A 23,968-nucleotide genomic window follows, 5' to 3' on the forward strand; every position below is an offset into this window, starting at 1 on the left:
TCGGCTGTGATTGTTCCATCCCCTCGAGGCTCTCGGGATGGTGCTCCGTTGAAGACTCCCCGAAGTGACGCACCATCAACTTCGATTGCGCCGGAACAACCTTCACAATCAGGAGACTCCACTTCAACTCCGATCCCCTCGGATCCACCATTCATTCCGTGATCGGTCCGTTCCGAGCCGGAGAAGAAAAAGAAAAAGCATCAGTCCTCCAAACAGGACAAAGCTATCTTGGAGAGTTTCATTTTGGCTCAAGATCCTCCTGAATGGCCGAAGGATGTCGGTTCTGAACCCCCCACGAAGAGACATAGAGGATCAGGAGATCGATCATCACCCCGCAGTGCTCCTCATTCCAAAAGTAGCCAGGAGGAAGATATCCTTCTGGTGGAGAAGCCTCCCACCCCTATGGGGTGCCCTAGAACCCTATCGCATGGCTCTTCGTCTTCCCAGTCATTCTGAGAATGTAGGGGGTGTTCAGAGCGCAGGGTGAGCCCCTGTTCCTACAGGAGCTATTCGAGAGAGCATCACCTCTATGACGAACAGGTCCCATATCGCCATTACAGACACGGCTCTTGTTACTCAGACCTCCCTTATAGAAGAGAATCTAGGTCTTCTTCCATAAGGGCCCATTCGTATGCTGGCTCCAGACGGATGAATACTTTTCAAAGAAGTGGACAGGCAGGCTTACTGCCCGTTCATAGGGCGTACTCCCACAACACCAACAAGGCACACCACGGTCGCACTATAGATTTTTCCAAAGCGGCTGACAACAGCACCAGTTTCAACTTTATCAAGGGTATGCTTACTGGAGTCAATGAAACTACCAAAGGCCACAATCCTCCTTTCCTAGAAGGAGACCGGGCCAGAAGTCCAAACAAACCAAGGACCAATGTCAACCACATAAGCAATTTTGATAGTTACAGGGCCCTGGTCCGTTTTTGGGGCTCAGGTTGAGTATTTTTTCCAATGAATGGTGCTCTATTACATCTGATGTCTGGGTCCAGAAAATAGTTACTATTGGTTATAAAGTTTAGTTTTTGCGGTTACCTTACTTACAACTCCCTGTGTTTTCTTCTGAAAGATTTCAATCTGGGGTTCTGGCTGAGCTCACAGCTCTCCTAGATAAGGGTGCCATTGAGAAAGTTATTTATGAAGCTGATTTATCGGGCTTTTATTCCAGTTTGTTTATGGTAGACAAGAAGGATGGGAGTCTTCGAACTATCCTGGACCTTCATAATCTGAACAAATTTATTAGGGTTCGTAAGTTTAAGATGGTTACCTTACAAGCAGTCCTGACCTTGTTACCTTCTAACGCATGGTTTGCGGTTCTGGACTTGAAAGATGCCTATTTCCATATTTCCGGAACATAAGAAGTTCCTTCTTTTTTCCTATGGTAACCGTGTGTTTCAGTACAGGGTCCTCCCCTTCGGTTTATCCACTGCCTCGCAGGTTTTCTCTAAGTGTATGGTGGTTGTAGTGGCCCATTTGAGGATCCAGGAGTGCATATTTTTCCCTACCTGGATGATTGGTTACTGGTTGGAAATTCAGCTGAAGACTTAACTAGACAAGTTTCAGTCACTCTGACCACTTGCCTTTGCCTGGGCCTCTTTGTAAATCAGAAGAAATCCAACCTTGTCCCTCCTAAGACTATCCAGTTTATAGAGTCCGCTCTGGATGGTATTCAGAATGCAGGATTCCTGCCCCAAGAGAGGGCAGTTAAGATTAAGGCCCTTATCAGAAGACTTCAAAGGTGCTGTTTTCAGTCAGCTCAGTTTCTCCAGATTTTGTTAGGCTGTATGGCAGCTACCACTGCGGTGGTGCCTTTGGCTGGATTGCATATGTGCTCTCTACAGCTTTGGTTCACCTCCATTTTTTTCCCCAGACAGGGACCCTTAGCATAGGAGGTTTAATGTCCATAGGAGGATTCTGCGCTCCCTGCATTGGTGGTTGATAGACGCTAACCTGTTTCAAGGGGTTCACTTTGGTTGTAAGCAGCCACAAGTGTTGGTCATAGTGGACGCCTCTAACCTGGGCTGGAATTGGGCCATAGATCACGCGACGTGGTTGCTGGCAGTTCATATCCCAGGCACAGACAATGTACTCGCGGATTACTTGAGCAGGTTGCACGGGGACAACCACGAGTAGTGTCTTCAGGACTCTTATCTAAACCCTGTTTTCTTCAGATGGGGTTTTCCCGATATAGACCTTTTTGCCTCCGAAGAAAGTCACAAAACTCATAAGTTTTGTTCCAGAGGCAATTTAGGCCGTGGGTCAACTCGAGTGGTCAGGTCAGCTCTTCTATGTGTTCCCCCCGTTGCCCCTGATAACCAGGATGATCAGCAAGATTCAACTGGACAGGCCTTTGATCATTCTGATAACCCCTTTTTGGCTGCGCCAATCATGGTTCCATACTCTGCTGCGTCTACAAACTCAGATGTTCAGCTTCCCAGCAGAACTGGACCTGTTGTCCTGGAAGGGAGTGTTTCACCACAGAATAGACAAACTCAAACTGACAGCTTGGCAGATCATTTGAGTCTAGTTTTTTCCTCTGGAGTAGCTCACGTCTTACAAAACACTAGACAGTTATCTACTCGCCACTCTTACACTGTTAAATGGGGAAAGTTTAGTAGCTGTTGTCTAGAGAGGAATTCAGACCCTTTTGTCTCCCCTCTACCAGAAATTTTAGACTTTTTATGAGGCTTAAAACAACAGGGATTGTCAAACTCTTCTGTTAAAGTTTATTTAGCGGCTATCTCTGACTTTCACCCCCCTATAGACTGCAAGACAGTGTTCTCTCACCACGTTGACAAGTTATTCATTAAGGGCTTAAACAACCTGTTTCCACCTGTTAAGGTTGTGGTTCCTCAGTGGTCTTTCCCCTTAGTATTGACCAAACTGATGTCAAAACCCTTTGAGCCCCTGGCCACATGTTCATTACATTATCTGTCTTTGAAGGTAGCCTTTTTAGCGGCCATTACTTCAGCCAGGAGGGTGGGAGAGCTGGCTGCGTTGTCATGCGAACCCCCTTATTTGAAGGTTCATGCTGAAACGGTGGTCCTTAAGACAAAGATTGAGTTCCTACCTAAAGTGATCTCTAATTTTCACCTTTCTCAAGAAATTTCCCTACTGGTATTTTTTTCAAACTCAGGGTTCAGATGCCGAGAAAGCCCTGCGCTCCTTAGACGTATGTAGAGCGATTCTTTTTTATTTAGATTGCGTTAGATCTTTCAGGGTGGATTCTCACCTGTTTATATGTTTTTCGGGTCAAAAGAAGGGTGAAAGTGTGACCCCTCAAACCCTAGCTCATTGGGTGGTCCAAGCCATACTGTGGCGCTATGAAAATGCTAACCTGCCTTGTCTGCTAGGTGTTTGTTCACGCTTATTCCACCAGGTCTCAGGCATTGTCAGCAGCTCTCCTGAAGGGGGTTCCACTCCATGACATCTGTAGAGTGGCGACGTGGGCCTCAGCTGACACGTTTGTGTTGGATGTCCTAGACAGGAAGCAGTTGGCACAACTGTTTTGCAATCGATCTTCTCATAATGGCTTGTTTCTGCCTCCACCCAGGTATTTAAGCTTTATAATCTCCCATGTGGGACTGCACAGGAAGACCGTCGATGAAAAACAGGTTTCACTTACCATAACTGTTGTTCATCTAGGTCTTCTGTGCAGGCACACATGCCCTCCCTCCTTCCCCGCGAACGCTCTTGGCTTTTACCTTGCAGGACAGAAGTGAAAGAGGACTCAGGGTATGTCGGGGGTGCCCTGACTCTTAGGCACCGTTTTTGGCAGGAAGACTGGTCACGCATGCATGCAGAGGCAGGGGTGCCCCCTAATGGTATTGAGCTAGAAAAATCTCCGAAATTGGCAGGCCTGCATGTGCACAGTCCCATGTGTGCCTGCACGGAAGACCTAGATGAACAACAGTTATGGTAAGTGAAACCTGTTTTTTCTGTAAACTAAAAGCCCTAAATACCTACACCTTTCCTTGGAAGAAGATTCTCAAGCCGCTTGATCATTTTAGTTCTATTCTATCATTGTCCAAACGGGGGAAAAGCCATTGCTCAGTGATAAAGCCTTGCATCAGAAAGGTCCCAAATTCAACTCCCCGCACCTCGATTTAAACAGATCAAGTAGCAGGTAATGTGAAATTCTGGAGAGCTTCTTCCTTTTCAAGTAGACAATGCTGACCTTGATATAGTGGTCAAATTCAGTATAACGCATGTTCATGTATTCGTATTCTGCATAGTATTCAAATTAAGTTGTGAAGATAATCACTATAAAAGGACTTGTGATACTGCAATTCTTTTTTCAATCCCTTATTTAATCATTCCTAACATAGAATTTGCTTCTTTTTTGCCACCACTGCCATGAGTAGATTGGTATCAGCAGCCTGTTATCAATAATTAGGGTGAATTAGGGGTTCCCCCATTTGTACTTTATTGGTGGAATACAGAGAAAAGGGGTTCTAGAATCTTTTCCTCTTTGTGCGTTGTCACCTCTACAGTAATAATCACAGGTATAGTAGTAAACATTGTCCTCAGAATACAACCATTTACCACCGATAGTTTACTTTTTGTAAATACAAAAACATTTGGGTAAGAAAGCACTCTCAGAAATCTATGCATTTTTGCCATTGGGGTATATTTCTTTTATTAAGAAAACAATGAGGGAAACATTTTAAGTGTTCTGGAGAGATATAGCCCTTCAACCACAAACAAACAAACTTTGAGGGACATTTTCACCCCAGATACATTGAGGATTTGCTTTGAGATGGAAATATACCCTAAAAGCAATATGAATTAAAGGTTTTTTTTAAGAAAATGGTTTGATGGTTAAAGAGTCCACCTTACTTTTTTTGTTTAAAAGAGCCACAATTGGCTCTGGAGCCATAGGCTGCAGACTCCTGCAACAGATGTCTCCTTTGCACAGACCACTATAATTCCAAGCAATCTTGAATTTTCAATAGTGTTCCTAAATTGGTATCACTTCTAAATTTTGTGCTCACTATATCCTAAATGGCTCCATTCCCAATACAAATCGTTTATGGGACTTACTGTTTATTTCCTTCCATTCCTTTTCTTTGTTTCCTGTATTTGAATCGGTTATTGAAAACCTAGTCAGGTTTTTTTCTCGTATTACTAGTTGAATGATATGCTATATTGTGCACAAATTTTATTCATTGGTCTGGTTATTGGCCTACAGAGCAATCCCGTGCACAGTTAATCTGGAGTAACTCTAGGATTGCATTGTAAGTGAGCCAGTGATTAAGCTTTTAAGCACATGTCTCACAGGGCCAAGTTGCATGCTATACCCAATAGATCCTGCTGATTGAATATTTGACTTTTTTGTTTTTAAAAAGTTTGCCTCTGTCTTTCAGAGTTTTTATAAAGTTATGTTGGATACTTATATATAATCCATATTTCAACGGTAATCATGAGGCCATGTAGTTAAATTAGAACATTGATTACTTAAATACCAAACTTCATATTAAGTTTTGGGGTAGAGTTTTTACCCCTCTGTTGCTTTTCTGTAGAGACTGACATCAAAATAGCAGTGTTTACATTTTAGAATTTAGTGCATTAAAGTCCAGACTATATAAATTTTAAAAAATCTTGTCAGAACGGAGCACATCTGCAAGCTGTTTCTGTTGTCACATGGGAAAATTAATAAGGCTTGTTTTACTGTCTTAAATCATGCTAACTATGCAGTCAATGTGTAAACTTTCTTCAGCCAGCTCTTGTTAGTAAATAACAGATACTAATGCTACCTTGTAAATGATGGTGCTGACTAATCAGTTGCCATTATAATGATATTTAAATTGTCTTACTGTGATTTAGATCAATCAGTGTAAAATGCAAGCAATGAAATAATTATCTTCTGTACTTAGCACATTCAGCTACAAAGTACTGTTTCAGCATTTATTTAAGGGTGCTGTATTGTAGTTTGGTTTTCCTGAATAATTTTCCTGGTGTGCCTAGAGAGAGACCTTGAATAAAACTTGTGATGGTCATGTTTATAAAGGACGAAGTTGAGAAAGGGTTGCTTACAAATGTTTAAATAAGCAGAACCACGGGCTGATGATTCACATTTAAATAAGAGGATTCAAGTATGATGTGTAAAATGGTATGGTTATTCTAACTTTATTATTTTATTTTTATTTATTTTTATTTGTGTCATTTATAGTCCGCCTTTCTCACTGAGACTCAAGGCGGATTATACAGTACAAGATTAGTACAATCAGTATCAAGTACATTTCAATACAGTATCAAGGACATTTCATAAACAATACCATAGGGTAAATAGATACAAGTTTAAAAGACATAATATTAGCAAGAATCCAATACAGAGTAGAAAAAATACTAAAGCAGAACATAATCAATTCTAGGAGCCAGAGCTTGAAAAGCAGTATTTTATCATCACCATCTGAAGAGAAGCAGTATTGTATAAAGTTGTTTCAATGTTATTTGTATACTGTTTTATCTGTTTTTAACTGTATTTATGTAATTTGAAATGTTGTACTCCGCCCTGAGCCAGCCTGGCGGGAAGGGCGGACTAAAAATCTAATTAAATAAATAAATAAATAGGACTAACATTAGACAACATGGAGCACTGGTGGTACACAGGAGTACATATTTAAAGCAGCAAATAATATGTAAGGCAATATAGTGATGAAGTCTATGGTCCCTAACTCATTAGTGAAGCATCTGAGACCCCTTCGCTACAATACAGCCCTCCCATTTGAGTAAAAAGCCTTTTTGAATAATGGTTGTTGTGGGTTTTCCGGGCTGTATTGCCATGGTCTTGGCATTGTAGTTCCTGACGTTTCGCCAGCAGCTGTGGCTGGCATCTTCAGAGGTGTAGCACCAAAAGATAGAGATCTCTCAGTGTCACAGTGTGGAAAAGATGTGGCAGGTCATTTATATCTACTCAGGAGGGGTGGGACTGAGCTGAGTCATCCTGTAAGAGTTTCCCAGGGTGTGGAATGCTAATGGCGGGAGGCTTCACTGTATCCTGAGGAGGTTCTTTTGCATATGGATTGGTGCTTGATGTGCTAATCTTCTCTGCAGGGCTATTGTCGGGTGTGGAGTGTTTTGTTAGCCTGGTGTTTTTCAGAACTGGAAACCATGCTCTGTTCATTCTTAAGGTTTCTTCTTTTCTGTTGAAGTTTTCCTTATGCTTGCGACTTTCAATGGCTTCCCTGTGCAGTCTGACAAAGTAGTTGGAAGTGTTGTCCAGTATTTTGGTGTCCTGGAATAAGATACTGTGCCCTGTTTGAGTTAGGCTATGTTCAGCCACTGCTGATTTTTCCGGTTGTCCAAGTCTGCAGTGTCTTTCATGTTCTTTTATTCTTGTCTGGATGCTACGCTTTGTGGTCCCGATGTAAACTTGTCCACAGCTGCAGGGTATACGGTATACTCCTGCAGAGGTGAGGGGGTCTCTACTGTCTTTTGCTGATCGTAGCATCTGTTGTATTTTTCGGGTGGGTCTGAATACCGCTTGGAGGTTATGCTTTTTCATAAGCTTTCCCATCTGATCAGTAATTCCTTTGATATATGGCAAAAACACTTTTCCTGTAGGAGACTGTTTTTCCTTGGTTGTTTGATTCATCCTGGGTTTGATTGCTCTTCGGATTTCATTTCTGGAGTAGCCATTCGCCTGAAGTGCGTGGTTTAGATGATTAATTTCCTCATTGAGAAAGTGTGGCTCACATATCCGTCTTGCACGATCCACTAATGTTTTCATTATGCCTCTTTTCTGTCGGGGGTGGTGATTGGAGTTTTTGTGTAAGTACCGATCAGTGTGAGTTGGTTTCCTGTAGACCTTGTGACCTAACTGAAAGTTTGCTTTGCGGATGACCAAGGTATCCAGAAATGGGAGTTTTCCCTCGATTTCTTTCTCCATTGTGAATTGTATGTTCAGGTGGATGTTGTTGAGATGATTCAAAAACCCCATCAATTCTTCCTCCCCATGGCTCCAAATGATAAATGTATCATCCACAAACCGAAACCATACACTAGGTTTGTGGGGTGCTGATTCTAGAGCTGTTTTTTCAAAATGTTCCATGTAGAAGTTTGCTATAACTGGGCTGAGAGGGCTCCCCATGGCCACCCCATCTATCTGTTCATAGAATTCGTTATCCCATTGGAAGTAACTGGTTGTCAGACAATGATGGAATAAGGCTGTTACATCCTCTGGGAAAATTCCTGTAGAAGACATCATTGCAAATGTAGAAGCTGCCATTCGTCATCTACCTGAAGAGGAAGCTGAGGAAATAAGAGGAGAGACAGCCAGGATTCTACGAAAGAAAAAGCTTCCCACCAGCAATATAACACACAAGGAGAGAGATGCCATCAAGACCCTCAATGCAGATCCAGACATCATCATTCTACCAGCTGATAAAGGCAATGCTACAGTGATCATGCAAACAGAGGAATACAAAAAGAAAATAAAGGAACTACTGGACCCCTCCACCTACAAAAAACTAAAACGAGACCCCACCTGCAAAATCACCAGGCTAACAAACGCGCTGATCAAGAATTCCTCACTACATCCCGATACGCACAGAAAACTATGCAAGACAGAAGCACAGCCACCTAGACTATATGGACTCCCTAAAATACATAAGGATTCAGTCCCACTCCGACCCATCGTGAGTGCCATTGGTTCACCGACATACAAATTAGCTAGACATCTGGCCGATCTCCTGCAGGACCACATCGGGAAAACCTCGTCTTACATCAAAGATTCAGCAGATTTCATCAACAAAATCAGTTCTCTGAAACTCAATCCACAAGACATACTGGTCAGTTTTGATGTTGTATCCCTGTTTACCAAGGTTCCAGTAAAAGACACTATTGCACTTATTAATCAGATTTTCCCAGAGGATGTAACAGCCTTATTCCATCATTGTCTGACAACCAGTTACTTCCAATGGGATAACGAATTCTATGAACAGATGGATGGGGTGGCCATGGGGAGCCCTCTCAGCCCAGTTATAGCAAACTTCTACATGGAACATTTTGAAAAAACAGCTCTAGAATCAGCACCCCACAAACCTAGTGTATGGTTTCGGTTTGTGGATGATACATTTATCATTTGGAGCCATGGTGAGGAAGAATTGATGGGGTTTTTGAATCATCTCAACAACATCCACCTGAACATACAATTCACAATGGAGAAAGAAATCGAGGGAAAACTCCCATTTCTGGATACCTTGGTCATCCGCAAAGCAAACTTTCAGTTAGGTCACAAGGTCTACAGGAAACCAACTCACACTGATCGGTACTTACACAAAAACTCCAATCACCACCCCCGACAGAAAAGAGGCATAATGAAAACATTAGTGGATCGTGCAAGACGGATATGTGAGCCACACTTTCTCAATGAGGAAATTAATCATCTAAACCACGCACTTCAGGCGAATGGCTACTCCAGAAATGAAATCCGAAGAGCAATCAAACCCAGGATGAATCAAACAACCAAGGAAAAACAGTCTCCTACAGGAAAAGTGTTTTTGCCATATATCAAAGGAATTACTGATCAGATGGGAAAGCTTATGAAAAAGCATAACCTCCAAGCGGTATTCAGACCCACCCGAAAAATACAACAGATGCTACGATCAGCAAAAGACAGTAGAGACCCCCTCACCTCTGCAGGAGTATACCGTATACCCTGCAGCTGTGGACAAGTTTACATCGGGACCACAAAGCGTAGCATCCAGACAAGAATAAAAGAACATGAAAGACACTGCAGACTTGGACAACCGGAAAAATCAGCAGTGGCTGAACATAGCCTAACTCAAACAGGGCACAGTATCTTATTCCAGGACACCAAAATACTGGACAACACTTCCAACTACTTTGTCAGACTGCACAGGGAAGCCATTGAAAGTCGCAAGCATAAGGAAAACTTCAACAGGAAAGAAGAAACCTTAAGAATGAACAGAGCATGGTTTCCAGTTCTGAAAAACACCAGGCTAACAAAACACTCCACACCCGACAATAGCCCTGCAGAGAAGATTAGCACATCAAGCACCAATCCATATGCAAAAGAACCTCCTCAGGATACAGTGAAGCCTCCTGCCATTAGCATTCCACACCCTGGGAAACTCTTACAGGATGACTCAGCTCAGTCCCACCCCTCCTGAGTAGATATAAATGACCTGCCACATCTTTTCCACACTGTGACACTGAGAGATCTCTATCTTTTGGTGCTACACCTCTGAAGATGCCAGCCACAGCTGCTGGCGAAACGTCAGGAACTACAATGCCAAGACCATGGCAATACAGCCCGGAAAACCCACAACAACCATCGTTCTCCGGCCGTGAAAGCCTTCGACAATACACCTTTTTGAATAGTTCGGTTTTGCATCATTTATGAAAAACCAGGAGAGTGGGGGCTATTCTGACTTCCTCAGGCAGGTCATTCCACAGGATAGGTGCCACCACAGAGAAAGCCTGTGCACGGGCTGCTGCTGACTTCTCCTGTGTGCAGCCTGGCACCTGTAGGAGACCATGTTCAGATGAGTGAAGCTGCTGTGGAGGAACATAGGGAGGGAGGCAGTCCTGTAGGTATGCCGAACCAAAGCTGTGAAGGATTTTATATGTAATAACTAATACCTTGAACTGAGCATGGTAACTGATAGGTAGCCAATGGAGCGACTGTAGGATGGGAGTGATATTCATGCTCCTGCTCACTCCTGATAACAGTTGAGCTGCAGCATTTTGCAATAATTGGAGCCTCCTAGTTAACTTAGATAGGAGACCTATGTATAGAGCATTACAATAGTCAAGCCTTGATGTTACCATAGCATGGATCCAAGTGGCCAGGTCAGCCGTGTCAAGATAAGAAGCCATCTTCCAGGCCAGAGTGAGGTTGTACTAAGCATTTTTTGCCACTGCCTTAACTTGTTTTTCTAGTAATAATGCTGGATCCAGTATAACCCCTAGGCTTTTAACTGAGTCTGCAAGGATCCGACGAACTCCATTGAAAGTGGGGAGTACAATGTTCTTCAAGATCTCTGCTTTCCCAACAAGCATCGCTTCAGTCTTGTCTGGGTTCAGTTTCAATTCGTTGTTTTTCAACCATTTCACCACGGCTGTCAGGCAGCAATCTAAGATTTCCACTGCATCCTGTGGGGACCTGGATAGCGAGATATAGAGTTGGGTGTCATGTGCATATTGATGACATCCAACTCCATAGCTGCGAATGAGTTCTAAAGGATTTACGTAGAGGTTGAATAACATGGGAGAAAAGATTGCGCCCTGCGGAACCCCGCAAGATAGTTCCCATACTGGAGATAGTTGCTCTCCAATGGCCACCCTTTCAGTCTGCTCCAGGAGAAAGATTTAAACCAGTCCAGGTCACATCCTTTGATGCCCACTTCTGTTTCTAAATGCCTCAACAGGATGGCATGGTCTACTGTGTCAAAAGCTGCAGATAGATCCAAGAGAAGCAATAAGGAGGCACGGCCTTTGTCTATATTCAGACGGAGATCATCCACTAATGCTTTCTAAGATGATTAATTGCAGGACCCTAACTTTATGTTATATTATTGTTGGTCTGAGGAAATGAGGTTCCTTATTTCCTTCTTGCTTTTATAATTGAGATACCTAATCAGTATTTATTACGGTCATTTACCAGCATAACTTAGAATCAAACAATTCAGTTACCATCAGTTGTTAAAAACAGCCACCAACAGGTTGCACTAGAGAAAATAATTAGGTATAAATGAATGAAAATGGATAGGTATGTCAACATATTCAGTAAAAAATTTAAAATTGTGCCTAGTAATTAGTATCCCCCCTCAATGGTGGCTTGAAGTAAGTTAGCCACTTCTGTATTTTGGGTGTTCTGTCGGGCTTTGCAAATAGCTGCACAAAATTTTGCAGTTGCTGTTGTTAGCTGTATTTTCTTGCCCATAAGCAGCATTTACACCTGAGCTTTGCTTGAGCAGTCTGACAAGCTTTCAAGAAAGGGGGCTATATACTTTAGATGGACTTTTTGGTGGAGAGGGCAGTGGAGTAAAATGTGCTTTTGTTGTTTCCACTGCTCCTCTTCTACAAGGGCATAGTCTCTTTTCTTGTAACACCTCTCTACTTGTGCTGAGGGAAAAGCTTGCCATCTGGTGAGAGTGAGAGCTCTCCGCTGTTTGGTGAAATTGAGATACCCTTCTCATTAAAGAATTGATTCAAAATTACGTTAAGAAATTTCGAAACTTACACCAGTCATCTTCTAACCAAGTACAATCTACCCTGATTGATGACAGCTCTGCAAAGATTTCAGGTACAATTGTTCTCTAAGTTCCGTAATTTTGACCGTTACTTGAGGATAATTTGAGATAAGTATATAGAATAGGCCCTTACAAAGTCAGACATGGGAGCTTCCCAAAATGGCAGCCCCGTATAGAGTTCTCAGTCTTATATTTAGTTCACCTTGTCTCATGTCTTAGTTTTCTTATTTCTTTGGGTTATTGTAATGCAATTTCTCCTATCTCTGCTTGTGGTTGAGCCAGAGGATAGCATCTGCACATGGAATAAGTTGAAATTGTTGCTAGGAAGGGAGGAATGTGACATGAAGTTGCCATTACAGCAGCAGACCTTCGCAGGGGGGAGGCGGCTCTGGGTCTAACCTCCTGTATGCAAAATGTGTTCTGCCTCTGTGGGCTAGTGTACCTTCTTAAAGGCAAGTCACCTCTGGGAATATATTTGTCTTGCATTATTCTTTTGACATTTTGCACAGCAAGATCATCGTGACTCTTAGGGAAGGATCTGTTACATGCTGAGACCTTGAATCACTAAGTGAAACAAGATGCTTTTTTTTGTCACTGCAGCTTGTGTGATTATTTGGAGGCTGGAAACAAACAAACTTGGAGGTTTGCATCACTGTTAATTGTAAAACAATGATCCAGTGGTATGGTGAAACTGATATAGAAATCATTTTTTAAAAACTTTATTGCCCTGACATGGATGGGCCAGGATGAGGCTGATCTCATCAGATCTCAGAAGCCAAGCAGGGTTGGCTCTGGATTTTGGATGGAACACCACCAAGGAAGTACGGGGTCACTACGCAGAGACAAGCAATAGCAAACCACCTCTGAACGTCTCTTGCCTTGAAAACCCTGCAGGGCTGCCATAAGTTGGCTGCAACTTGACAGCACTTTACACACACAAAAAAAACTATTGGCACATAGTGATAAAGTTATTGCTTGAAGGAAGGCAAGTGTTATAAGCTTGGTAAACATTTAGGATTATGCATAGATTGTTAGGCGTTCCTGTTTGTAGACTCTTACACCCAATGTAGTTAACAGAGTAAATGGTAGTACAAGAAGGCTAAAGTAAGGAAATGCAAGCCTCCTAATGAAGGACTTACTCCTCCTTTGGAGTAATCTTACTGAAAGGTATTTATGTAGCTTGCCTCATTCCATGAGCTTCTAAAAATTCCTTGTTGGGTTATATATAACACATCATTCTGACTAGCCTGTGGAATGGACCAGCTAACAGTATAATAGATATTAAAACTAGCAGTGTGCAATCCAGATCTGGGATTTTGGGGGTGAAATGGATTTTTGCCAATCTGGCTAAATCCAGCTTTCCCAAATCAAATAAGAGAATCTGAGATCCCAGATCTAGACTCCTGAGCAAATCTGAGAAATGTGGCTTCAGCCCCTGGCTCGTTCTTTCCTGGGCTTCTGTCTTTTTTTTCCTGAGAGGGGAGGGAGAGGGACTGAGACAGGAAGGAGGGAGTGGCCAGTGCATACGGGAGTTCTCCTTTTCTGCCTGGCTTCTGTGCGTGACACTGATTCAGTTGGGCCAAGTTGCAACAGTATTCCTTGCTTCAGTTTGGTTTGGGTGGAATTCTCTGTTTTGAAACGATTCTCTAGTTTGATGTTGGGCCCCTTGATTCCCTTTGGTTCTGTGAGGAGTTCATCCATTCTTGTGCTTCAGTTTGGTTCTGTTTGGCTTCCTCTTGCATTTGGGAGTCTGCCTTCAGCCATTGACAGCTTGCCGCTGTGTATTTCTTCCTGAGAGCCTGCTTGGAATTGTTTCCCTTTAAGAAACAATGGAAAGTGGCTGGGGGGGGCACCTTTGCTTGAAAAATGTCATCCCCAGCGTCCATGATAGCCCCCAGATAGTTTCCCCCAATAATGGCTGAATAAATCAGAGAATCTTTCCCAAATTTTGGGAATCCTGTTGTTTTTTTTTTTTGGAGATCCCTGAAACCCAGATATGGATTTCCTGGATTTTTTGGGGTGCATATCCCTAATTAAAAACCTTCAAAACGCTCTTGATCCTCTACAGTGATTGCAAATAGAGTACTTTTCTGTATGCTAAGTGAGCATGAATAATAATAATAATAACTGCGCTTATATACCGCTCTTCTAGACATGAGTACCTTACCCAGAGTGGTGAACATGAATGCCCAGGGAGCTTATAGAATAACTGGACAGTGGCTAGCTAGAGATTTTTGTTGGGGATTTTTTGGGAGTACTACTTTTTGCATTGTATCCTGTGGAATTGAGTAAATGCAAGTACAAATATATTATCACCTTGTATAGTTTATAGGATGAGCCTAAGCTGTTGCACTGTGAAATTGTAGTTGAATGGTAAGATTGCGGCTAAAATTATTGCAAATAAAACAGTCTTGAGTTAATGTATATGCTTTGGTTTATATTGTACCATTAATATTTAAAATGTGAATTTGAATTCTTTTCAGTTATCTCCGTTTAGTGTGTGTTGATAATTCCATAGTGAGAGTCTCTAAGAATATGATTAACCCAGAGGGTCATCTTATAATGTAATTATTAATGATTGATTCTGTTTATCCTTGAAATCAATAAAAAAAGCAAAATTGCTTGGCATATATTTGGGGTGGATTTCTTACATTTGGTAAACATGACAACTAGTATTGGCTTTCTATATTAAAACACGTTTGAGGAATCTAAAGTATGTGGCTTAGTTTTTAATAATTATGGCGATATGCGGTGGTTCTTACATGACATATGTTAATATGGCCAATAGTGTTAACATCTCCTGCCACTAATAGTTAGGGTGGGGATGTATAGTAATTGATCTTCCTGGGAGTGCTGTAATGTAAAAACAATTCAGGCTGTTTGAAGTATATTTTACAAGTGTGCATTGGGCCTTTGGGATGTTACATTGAAAAACCCAATTGTACAGTTACCATGGGAACCCAATTAGAATAGATTGCTTGGGTTTTTAGTCTTTTCATCTTGACCAAAAATCTAATGTACTTTAAATGTTTTCATATGGAATTTTATTCATAGTGTGAATTGATGTAATAATAGCTTTTATTTGAATACTAATATCAGACAGTATCAAGTATTCTGTGTATCAGCATTTCCCTTCTTTGCAGAGAGATATTCTTTCAGCTAGCATACGTATATTTAAACTAGTGTTAACTGTACTATGTTCTGTTTCATTGTGCTCATATTTAGAGATTTAATCCTACTTTTATGCTTAAATTGTTGGGGGAGGGGTTAACAATTTGGAAATTCCTCTTCAAAATAGTGAGAGGTTAGTTAGCTTTGGGACTCTTGTTTTACTTAAGTCTGTAACTAGATAAATAGTATACTGCTTGCTTGGTCCTGAACTATCATCAATCTAGGGCTACAACACTACTCCTTTGTAGTGCTGGATGCTGAGGCATTGATTGAGCAGGCCAGGTAGCAGTTCATCTGGCTCTTATCCTAGATGTACAGTGTGGGGAGTATTTTTATTGCCCTCTCCCTGTTTACTATATGGCGAGAACAGGAAAGGGGAGGATGGGCACGTCATAGTATTTACCTTGCCCAATTTTTATTACACTATCCAGAATAATCTGAACCTTGTGGTCTGCCCTCTGCAGATCAGGGCAACCACCACCATTTTAGGGGGAGGGGCCTGTTTTAAAAATGCCGTGGAGTCCTGTGGCATGAGGGGATTAAGTCATTTTGTTTCCCTCCTGCAGCTTTTCAAGTACCATCCCCCTCCCCTCGGGTGGAGGGGAGGGGGATGACGACAAGATCATCTGTCCCCCTTACCACCATTTTAATGGTCAAATTCTTCCTTAAAATGGTGGCAGCCATGGGTCAAACCTGTGGCAGCTGTAACATCTGGTTTGGCCCTCAGAGTCTTTTTAAGGGGTATATGTAATTTGTTGGAAATAGAGGAAATACTTTCCTTTCAATTCTAGTACAACCATCTGTCAGACCTTTTTTTAAGCTTGATTGGGGGGTAGGGGTGGGATTTTGGATAGGAAGACAAACTCCTCATGTATCTCCCGGCAGTAACTAACCCCTCCTCAAAGAAGACTTCCATACTCAAGCGGTTCACGTATTCCAATTCTCTCCCATTCCTTAAAAAGAAACAAGCTTATACTCAACTTGGGGTTGGACTAGATGACCCTAGAGGGGCTTCCAATCCTATGATTCAACTGCCCTCAACATTCCATTGCTCCTGGAAGCCTGTGAGCGTGCATCTGATTGGTGTTTTCATTGTTTTTTTTAAAATTCAGCATATCTGTAAAAATCCCTACCTTTTTGAGGATGGTCCTAGTTTGCTGCTTTACTGACAAGTATAGGACTATCACTGATGGAAGGAGTATTATTTACAAAATCAGAAATAAGGGAAAGGAATGTTCATCCTGTCTGTAGAAAAGTAATGGAATTAAAAGACTGAAAGGTAGATTAAGTAAGAAAGATATGTAAGAACATAAATTGCTAAAGGAAAGATGTGGGGTCTCTTCTGGAAAAGATTATTTAAGTTGGAAATGTTTCAAGATTAAAGTAGCCTTGGTTAGGGCAGGCCACTGAAGTTGATGACTTGCACCTTCTAACTGCACAGGTCACAGTAAAGGTTTTAAAATACCATGTTATTAGTTTTAAAAAAATGATTGGAGTAGCTGGAGTTCCTTTTTCCCAGTTAATTTTTTTTAAAGCTTCATTTTAACTTTTGTGGAAAGCACAAGACCTCTGTCTAATGGTATTTTAAACTTTGAAATACTGAACAATGATTATTAGTTGAAAGTATGAAGCAAAGGTGGAAGTGGAATTTCTACAGGAGATAATTTCTATATACATGCATATTTGTGAAGGCCTGTGAGGGATAGGGAAGATAGAATCCCAGCCCCACTCCTTTTCACAGAATATTTTAATGGTGATCTAATAAAAATACCTTCGAAGATTTTCCTCTGAAGCATGAGGCTGAGTTCTGGTTTCAGCCATATTTTACTACTTTTTCACTCATGCTGTGATCTCTGTTAGAGGCACGCTAAGGCACTTCTAATGTCCAGCTGTGAAAGCAGAGCTGTAGCTTGCTTTGGAACAGATTCCGACATCATTCCTTGATCTACCAAGCAGAGAATGCACTCTGCCTCAGTTGGTTTGGCAAATAACAACACAGCACTTGGAGCTGTATCTGACTGTGTGAATTGTTAAAGCATCCATGACATTCTAGCCATCCAAATGGCTACCAGAAATTTTTTTACTCCTTACTCAGGAACGTCGTTAATCATTTTAAACCAAGGTTCTTTTCTAATACGTTCAAAATATATTTAATCGTCATTAATTTATATGGCGTTCAATTGAAGTGCCATTGTTCAGGATTTGAATATCCATTGTCGACAAGAAAAAAGAAAAAAAATGGCATGTTGTCTGCATAGATTCTGTGTAGAGGTGGCTGAGGTAGTTCAGTTAGGACACTACCTATTGGTGTGACTGGGTCGTGGTGGTAGCATGTGTGGAAATACGCTGTCTTTGGCTTGGATCCAAAGTGTTTAGTGGGTGGATCTTCCATCTATAGAAGCATGACTACAGATCACCTCCAACTGTTGTCCTCTCTTTGCCCCCAATGTTGTTCTTACCTTATCTACAAGAATAAGAACAACACTTGGGGAGTATTTTGGGGTGTAATAGGAGAGGGGACGTGAGAAAGGCACACTTCATAGAGGGAAAAATGTCTTTCTATGGAAATGCCCCAGTAGATTTAGCCTCTTGTGACAGAAGGGAGCTGATATGCTTCTCTTAATTTCCAGTTGGGCTGGAGAAGAAAATTCTAAGGTTGAAGAGAACCAATGGCAATAATAGGTGAAATACTTTGTTGTTTACACAGTGAGAAGAGTAGCTTGTAAATGTGGGAAAATGAATTTCCTCTGTATCTCATTAGAGCACTAGCTTTAATGAGCAGCAAGAGCATTTGCTTCACGGTTGGAACATTTTTTGATCCCTTTACCTACTTCTATATTTGTTTCTTATGCTAAATGATGCCTGTACTTGTGACTGCTGTTTGGTCACAATGCACTCCCAAACTGCTCACAGAATAATATCAGTTTTAAATATACGCTAGGAATGAACATCAGCAATACGAACAAATGTGATGTATTAAAGCACTAAAACGTTAATAATAACGTTAATAACATTAGATTTATATACTACCCATCAGGATAACTTAACACCCACTCAGAGTGGTTTACAAAGTATATTATTATTATCCCCACAACAATCACCCTGTGAGGTGGGTGGGGCTGAGGAGAGCTCTGGACAGTTGTGACTGACCCAAGGTCACCCATCTGGCTTCAAGTGGAGGAGTGGGGAATCAAACCCAACTCTCCAGATTAGAGTCTCGTCGCTCTTAACCAATACACTAAACTGGCATGTATATGTTATGACATTCAGTATGTAGAGACCTGTGACCTAGTTCTCACTGGTGTAGTAAGCTTGTGAGTTAAAAGTACCACTTTTGGATTGTGAGTGAGTGTTTATATCTCTCTCCCCATCTTTCCACGCTGAAGAGTAGCATTTTGGAGAGAAGGGTTGTCTAGAACTCTTCTCCAAGATGTGTGGATGGAATTTGGTGTATGTGGGATTCCATCCCAGGAGCCTGCAATCCAGCTGCAGGTTTACTACTTCCATGAGAACAAGAGCTATGTTGTTTATTACACAGTGTTCTATGGATTGCGTGTGTACTATCCTGTTAGTTTCCAGGAGGAGGTGGACAAATTATCCTTTCTTCTCCCATAATGCTGTGCAGATCTTTGAGGGTGTGCCATTGCACCAGCTGGGAGCTACTGAACACTAGCTTACTTATGCCTGAATATATCTGCTGACAAAATGGCAGGTTGCAACTCTTTCCTTTTAACAGATGTAGGGCTTTTCTTTTGTTGTCCCTTGCCAAGTTTGGTTAAGGTACACCTCCTTCCACATTTATAAGCATCTCTCTCCACACCAATTCTTTTTTCTGTGGGAATGTGGGAAATTCAAAATCACATTTTCCTTCTTGTTCGTTGGCAGGAGGAGAATTCAGGAGGGGAGATGCTGTAATATAAGGGTTAAGTGGCCAGGATGCAAATCAGCACTCTGCTGGTTCAAATCTCACTACTGCCATGAGCTCAGCAGCTGGCCTTGGATCAGCCACTTCTCTGAGTCTCAGCTCTTCAGCTGTATTGTGGGGATAATAATAACAACACTGACTTAGTTCAGTGCTCTGAGTGGGGTACTAATCTGTCTAGAAGAGTAGTATATCGGCACAGTTACTGTTTTTGTTGAGTTTAGCTTATCACTTAAGATCTGGCACTTGACCTCTGATATTCCCATTTCAACATGGCTTTGAGTGCTGAACTAAGGCATAGGTGATAGCAAATTTGGAATTTGCTAAGGGAACTATGCATATCTCTCAGGGGAAGGAGAAGAAATTTCATTACCATTTTTTGTTTGTGGAATACAAACATTTTTAAAAAACCAAGAAAATAAATGGCAAACTGTGTGTGAAACTCCTTGTTTGGAGTGTAAACTAAAACCTAAAACCTCACTGTTGACTTTGATTGTGTTGTTGCAACCCTTTTTGCCATCTTTTAACTGTAGAATAGTTTTTTTAAAAAATGCAAGATGGTTGGTGAGGTAAAAAAAAAAGATGGTGGCACTGAAGAAAAATGACATAAATGCAATAAAAAAACCCTTGTTCTTTTCATGCAAGTGTAGTAATGGATGGGATTCGTAGAAGGTGGCTGGCGAAAAATGTAAAAGGGTGTTTCCTGGAGTGTGGTTTTTGGATTATTATTGACTTTTTCTCCATTGGGGAAAATAGAAATCCCCCCTCTTTAAAAACAAACTGAGACATGAGGGCTGGAGACTATAGTACAAGAGACGGTGTCGCTTCTATATATTTAAAGTGTAGTTTCTGGTTATGGGTTTATGTTTTTTTCCCTAAGGAAAACTCGTGCTGAGTTGTAGACTAGAAAAAATTATTGGTGTTAATTTGGAGGGTGGGGAGAGGAACGGAACTAATTTTAACCAGTTCCAAATAGGTTTCAAAATTCTGGTCTTAGATCACAAAGACAAATGGTGTATTTTTCATATGTTCATTCATGCTTTCAGTAGCAGTTAATTCTTTCCATCAGATCTGATATAAAATTTAATGAATAAGGACCTTTTTAAAATTACATTAAAAACGTGTAAATGATCAGTACATTTTAGAATAAATTTTGGTTCCTGAAATTGAACTGAGCAAGAGTCCAGTAGCACCTATAAGACTAACAAAATTTGTGGTAGAGTATGAGCTTTCGTGAGCCACAACAACTCACTTCTTCAGATACCCACCTTGAAATTGAACTGCCTTGGGAAATATTGTGATTGCCTCCTTGAAATTATTCCTTTTCTAAAATATGCTTAGTAGAGCAGTGGAACAAAAGGTTCTTCCCTTCTCACCGTTTTATCTGTTAAATCTAGGTCTTAGCTGGTTATACTACCTGTACTAAACTGGGTTAGCATGATTAAAAGGGGATATGATTTCTATTTAGGCTGCTCAGAGCTCTTTATTTTTAACACACATTTAACTAAAACACTGGGGAGAAGTCCACTTCTTGTTAAGAATTCAACATCCCCACCCATCTAATTAAGATCTGAAAATACTCCCTGTACATGTTTCTGCTTAAGCGAAGAAAGACCTCCAGCAAACAAAATGAAGCCTAACTTCTGGATCCTTATGTGTGGACAGACTCATTCAGAGGGCTCTTCCTGGTTCATTTACTTGGAAACAAATTCTGTTGAAATAATTAGTTCATACAAATGCAAGCTTACCGTTGTTAGTATGTTTTGTAAGCCAAAATATCTTGACTTGCCAGGTGTAATGAGTTAAGTCTTGCTTGTCTTCAGCATGTGATCAGAAATCCAGAGAGTGCTAACACTTTTACCATTGTAAAGTGGGTAAATGATACATGCAAACTGTAATTGTCCATATTCATGCTTGCTATAAGTATGATTAAAAATGGAATGTAACAGAAAGAGAGTTCCAGAAATGTGGTAGTATTTTAAAGTATACATTATAAAGTAGTATAAAACTACTTACTAGGAAATAATTTCATATTATTCTGATGGTACTTGTTTCTGGGTAAATTTGATGTGGGATTGAATTTCACACTGCTGCTAAGTATTACTTGCAGCAGTATTTTATTAAAAATTTCAACCATGTGTATTTTGTTGTTCTGTTGCATTCCTTAGAACACCATTATATTGCTTAATCTAAGCATAGAAACAAATATGTATGTTCAAAAGGGAAAGGGATATTTAATAAGTTAGATTACAGTGTATTTTAAGTAATATTTTTACAAACTTTTAGTTGAATTTAAGCATGTTGTTGTCTGATGAATCCCTAGTTTACAGGGCAAGTGATGAGAGAAGTCCTTCTCATTGCATCTGTTGATTGTGACTCATTGCAGATGATAGATGACCTACTGAACTTCAGAATTCCTGTTTGTTAGCAAGAAAATAAAGTTCCCATCCTCTGTTTTGATACTGCATACCCTAAAACTGAATCCATTTTTGGTGTGATTTCATATGGAAATGGAATAAATTTCATGACCGTACTATTTTGTTCAGATACTTGCAGAATGTAGATAGAGAGATACACACATTTCCTCCTAACAAGGTTCTCCCCTCCCCTCTTTTTCATATACAGAGCTCCTTAAGATGGCATCAAGATTGGATCAAAAAGTAAGTTACTATTGAAAAAAAGGCACATTTAGGCAAAGAATTTGCATAACATAGTTGGTTTCTTTCCCCAGTGTCCAGCAGTCAGTGTTAAAAATCCAGTTGACAAGATTGATGCTGCATTGTAAATCTCAGTAGCTCTGTCATGGTTGGTAACAGGCAGCAGTGGACCTTTCCGCATCACATATCTATCTTCTACAGAGCATAACCTAATTGAATATTGTAGTCGTTTTAGGGTTAACAGAACTGTTTTCCGTTGTTCTGTGACTAGTTGAATCTTCTTTTTAAAACAGACGTTTTCCTTTTATCTGAATTAAAAACATGATACTAATGTTAAAATCATTTTTTGCAATAATTTTAAATTGTACAGTTTCCCATATTGTATAAAATGTCTGCTTAAATAGCAGTAGCTTAAAATCCATCTGATTTGCCATACTTTACATAAGCATACCTAAAAGTTGTACACGTATTGTGCTTTTGCACTACTTTTTCTCTCTTTGTTCTTGAGATTTGCTCAGTTGCTGTACCTGTCATCTTAAAGGCACATATCCTAGATAAGTCAACAGGGTTGTTGTGTTAGTTACTGTGGAGTAATTGATAAAATTTGTAGGACGCCATTGGGTCCTGTAATTGTATTTCCTGGCAGAGCTGGCATCTGGGTCTGTTGCATCAACTACACTGTCTCTGGCTCTTACAACTGCTCATCCTCCAATGTGATATATGCCCTCATGTGCCAACAATGTCCATCTGCTTTGTACATTGGACAAACCAGCCAACCTCTGCTCAAAAGAATAAATGGACACAAATCTGACATTAAAAATGGCAACATCCAGAAACCAGTGGGAGAACATTTCAATCTACCAGGACATTCCATCAAGGACTTTAAGGTCACTGTAGTTCAAAAGAAACCTTTCAAAAACAAAATCCAGTGGGAAGCTGCTGAATAGGAATTCATATGTAAATTTGACTCAGTCAAGCTGGGATTGAATAGAGACTATGAATGGTTATCTCATTATCAGAAGTAACTGACTTCCTTAACAGAAGCAAACGGATCTCCATATCAGAAGCTACTGTTTGCATCTACTCCGCCTACTTTGCATCTACTCAGAAGCAAACTGATCGCCATATCAGAAGCTACTGATTGCACCTACTCCCCCCTCCCCTCTCCACCTATATATCTGACCAGTTTCTTCTTGCCCTCCATGCATCTGACAAAGAGAACTGTGATTCTCTAAAGCTTATGCTACAATAAAGTTGGTTAGTCTTAAAGGTGCTACTGGACTCTTTTTGATTTTGCTACTACAGACTAACACGGCTAACTCCTCTTACATAAGAAAGGTTCCAAGCTGGGTGTTGATAGAGAGGAAAAAACATGATCTTTAATCCATGTACTAGACCAGTGGCCACAGGAAAGCCTGTTCTTGAGGATGTGACTTAATCACCTCTAAGAACTATTTATACTATTTATGGTGGCATGGAGAAAGGGCTGCTCATCAGTTTAAAATCTAGATAGTGCTGCTGACCTGAGACTTCCACTGATATTCCCACCCCACTACCCAGTGCAGAAGCATGCCATACTGCTTCCTTAGAATATAAATTATTTATTATTATTTATTAAATTTCTATCCTGCCTTCCTCACCCTTTTCACATTCGAACTTTAAAGCATTTCAGTATCTGTTCTGCTTCCTATATTTGCAGGAGTTTCACACTTGCAAGGTAATCATGGGATGCAATACCAGTGTTTGTTTGCGGTATCTCTGATTTTTCCTCCTGCGGACATACCGTGATGTTATTTTGAAGCCACTGCCCAGTCGCAGCCGGCGCGATTAATGTCAGTGTGAACCCTATACTCCCCTTCTGCTTCTCTTCTCCCCCCTCTCCTTTTCTCCATGAGCTGATTGGTCTGTGCAGAATTAACCACTCCTATCCTCCTCAGCTCTCTGAACTCCTTTTCTGCCATTTTTTTCAGTAAAGTGAGGCAAGGGTC

General features: G+C 40.9%; 1 protein-coding gene across 6 annotated transcripts in view; it reads left to right on the top strand.

Annotated features, from left to right (window-relative positions):
• Window positions 1-23,968, top strand: part of MGMT (O-6-methylguanine-DNA methyltransferase) — a 332,117-nt gene that overhangs the window by 12,199 nt on the left and 295,950 nt on the right. For 3 of the 6 annotated variants that reach the window (XM_054982136.1, XM_054982138.1, XM_054982137.1), the window contains exon 2: window positions 21,949-21,983. The exons of the other annotated variants lie outside the window; for them this stretch is intronic. In XM_054982136.1, the coding sequence (XP_054838111.1) occupies window positions 21,960-21,983 (24 nt within the window). In that variant the 5' untranslated portion in view covers window positions 21,949-21,959. The remainder of the gene's footprint in view (window positions 1-21,948; window positions 21,984-23,968) is intronic. 6 annotated transcript variants of the gene reach the window in all.

This window comes from Eublepharis macularius, chromosome 6, assembly GCF_028583425.1.
Source record: "Eublepharis macularius isolate TG4126 chromosome 6, MPM_Emac_v1.0, whole genome shotgun sequence".
NCBI lineage: Eukaryota > Metazoa > Chordata > Lepidosauria > Squamata > Eublepharidae > Eublepharis > Eublepharis macularius.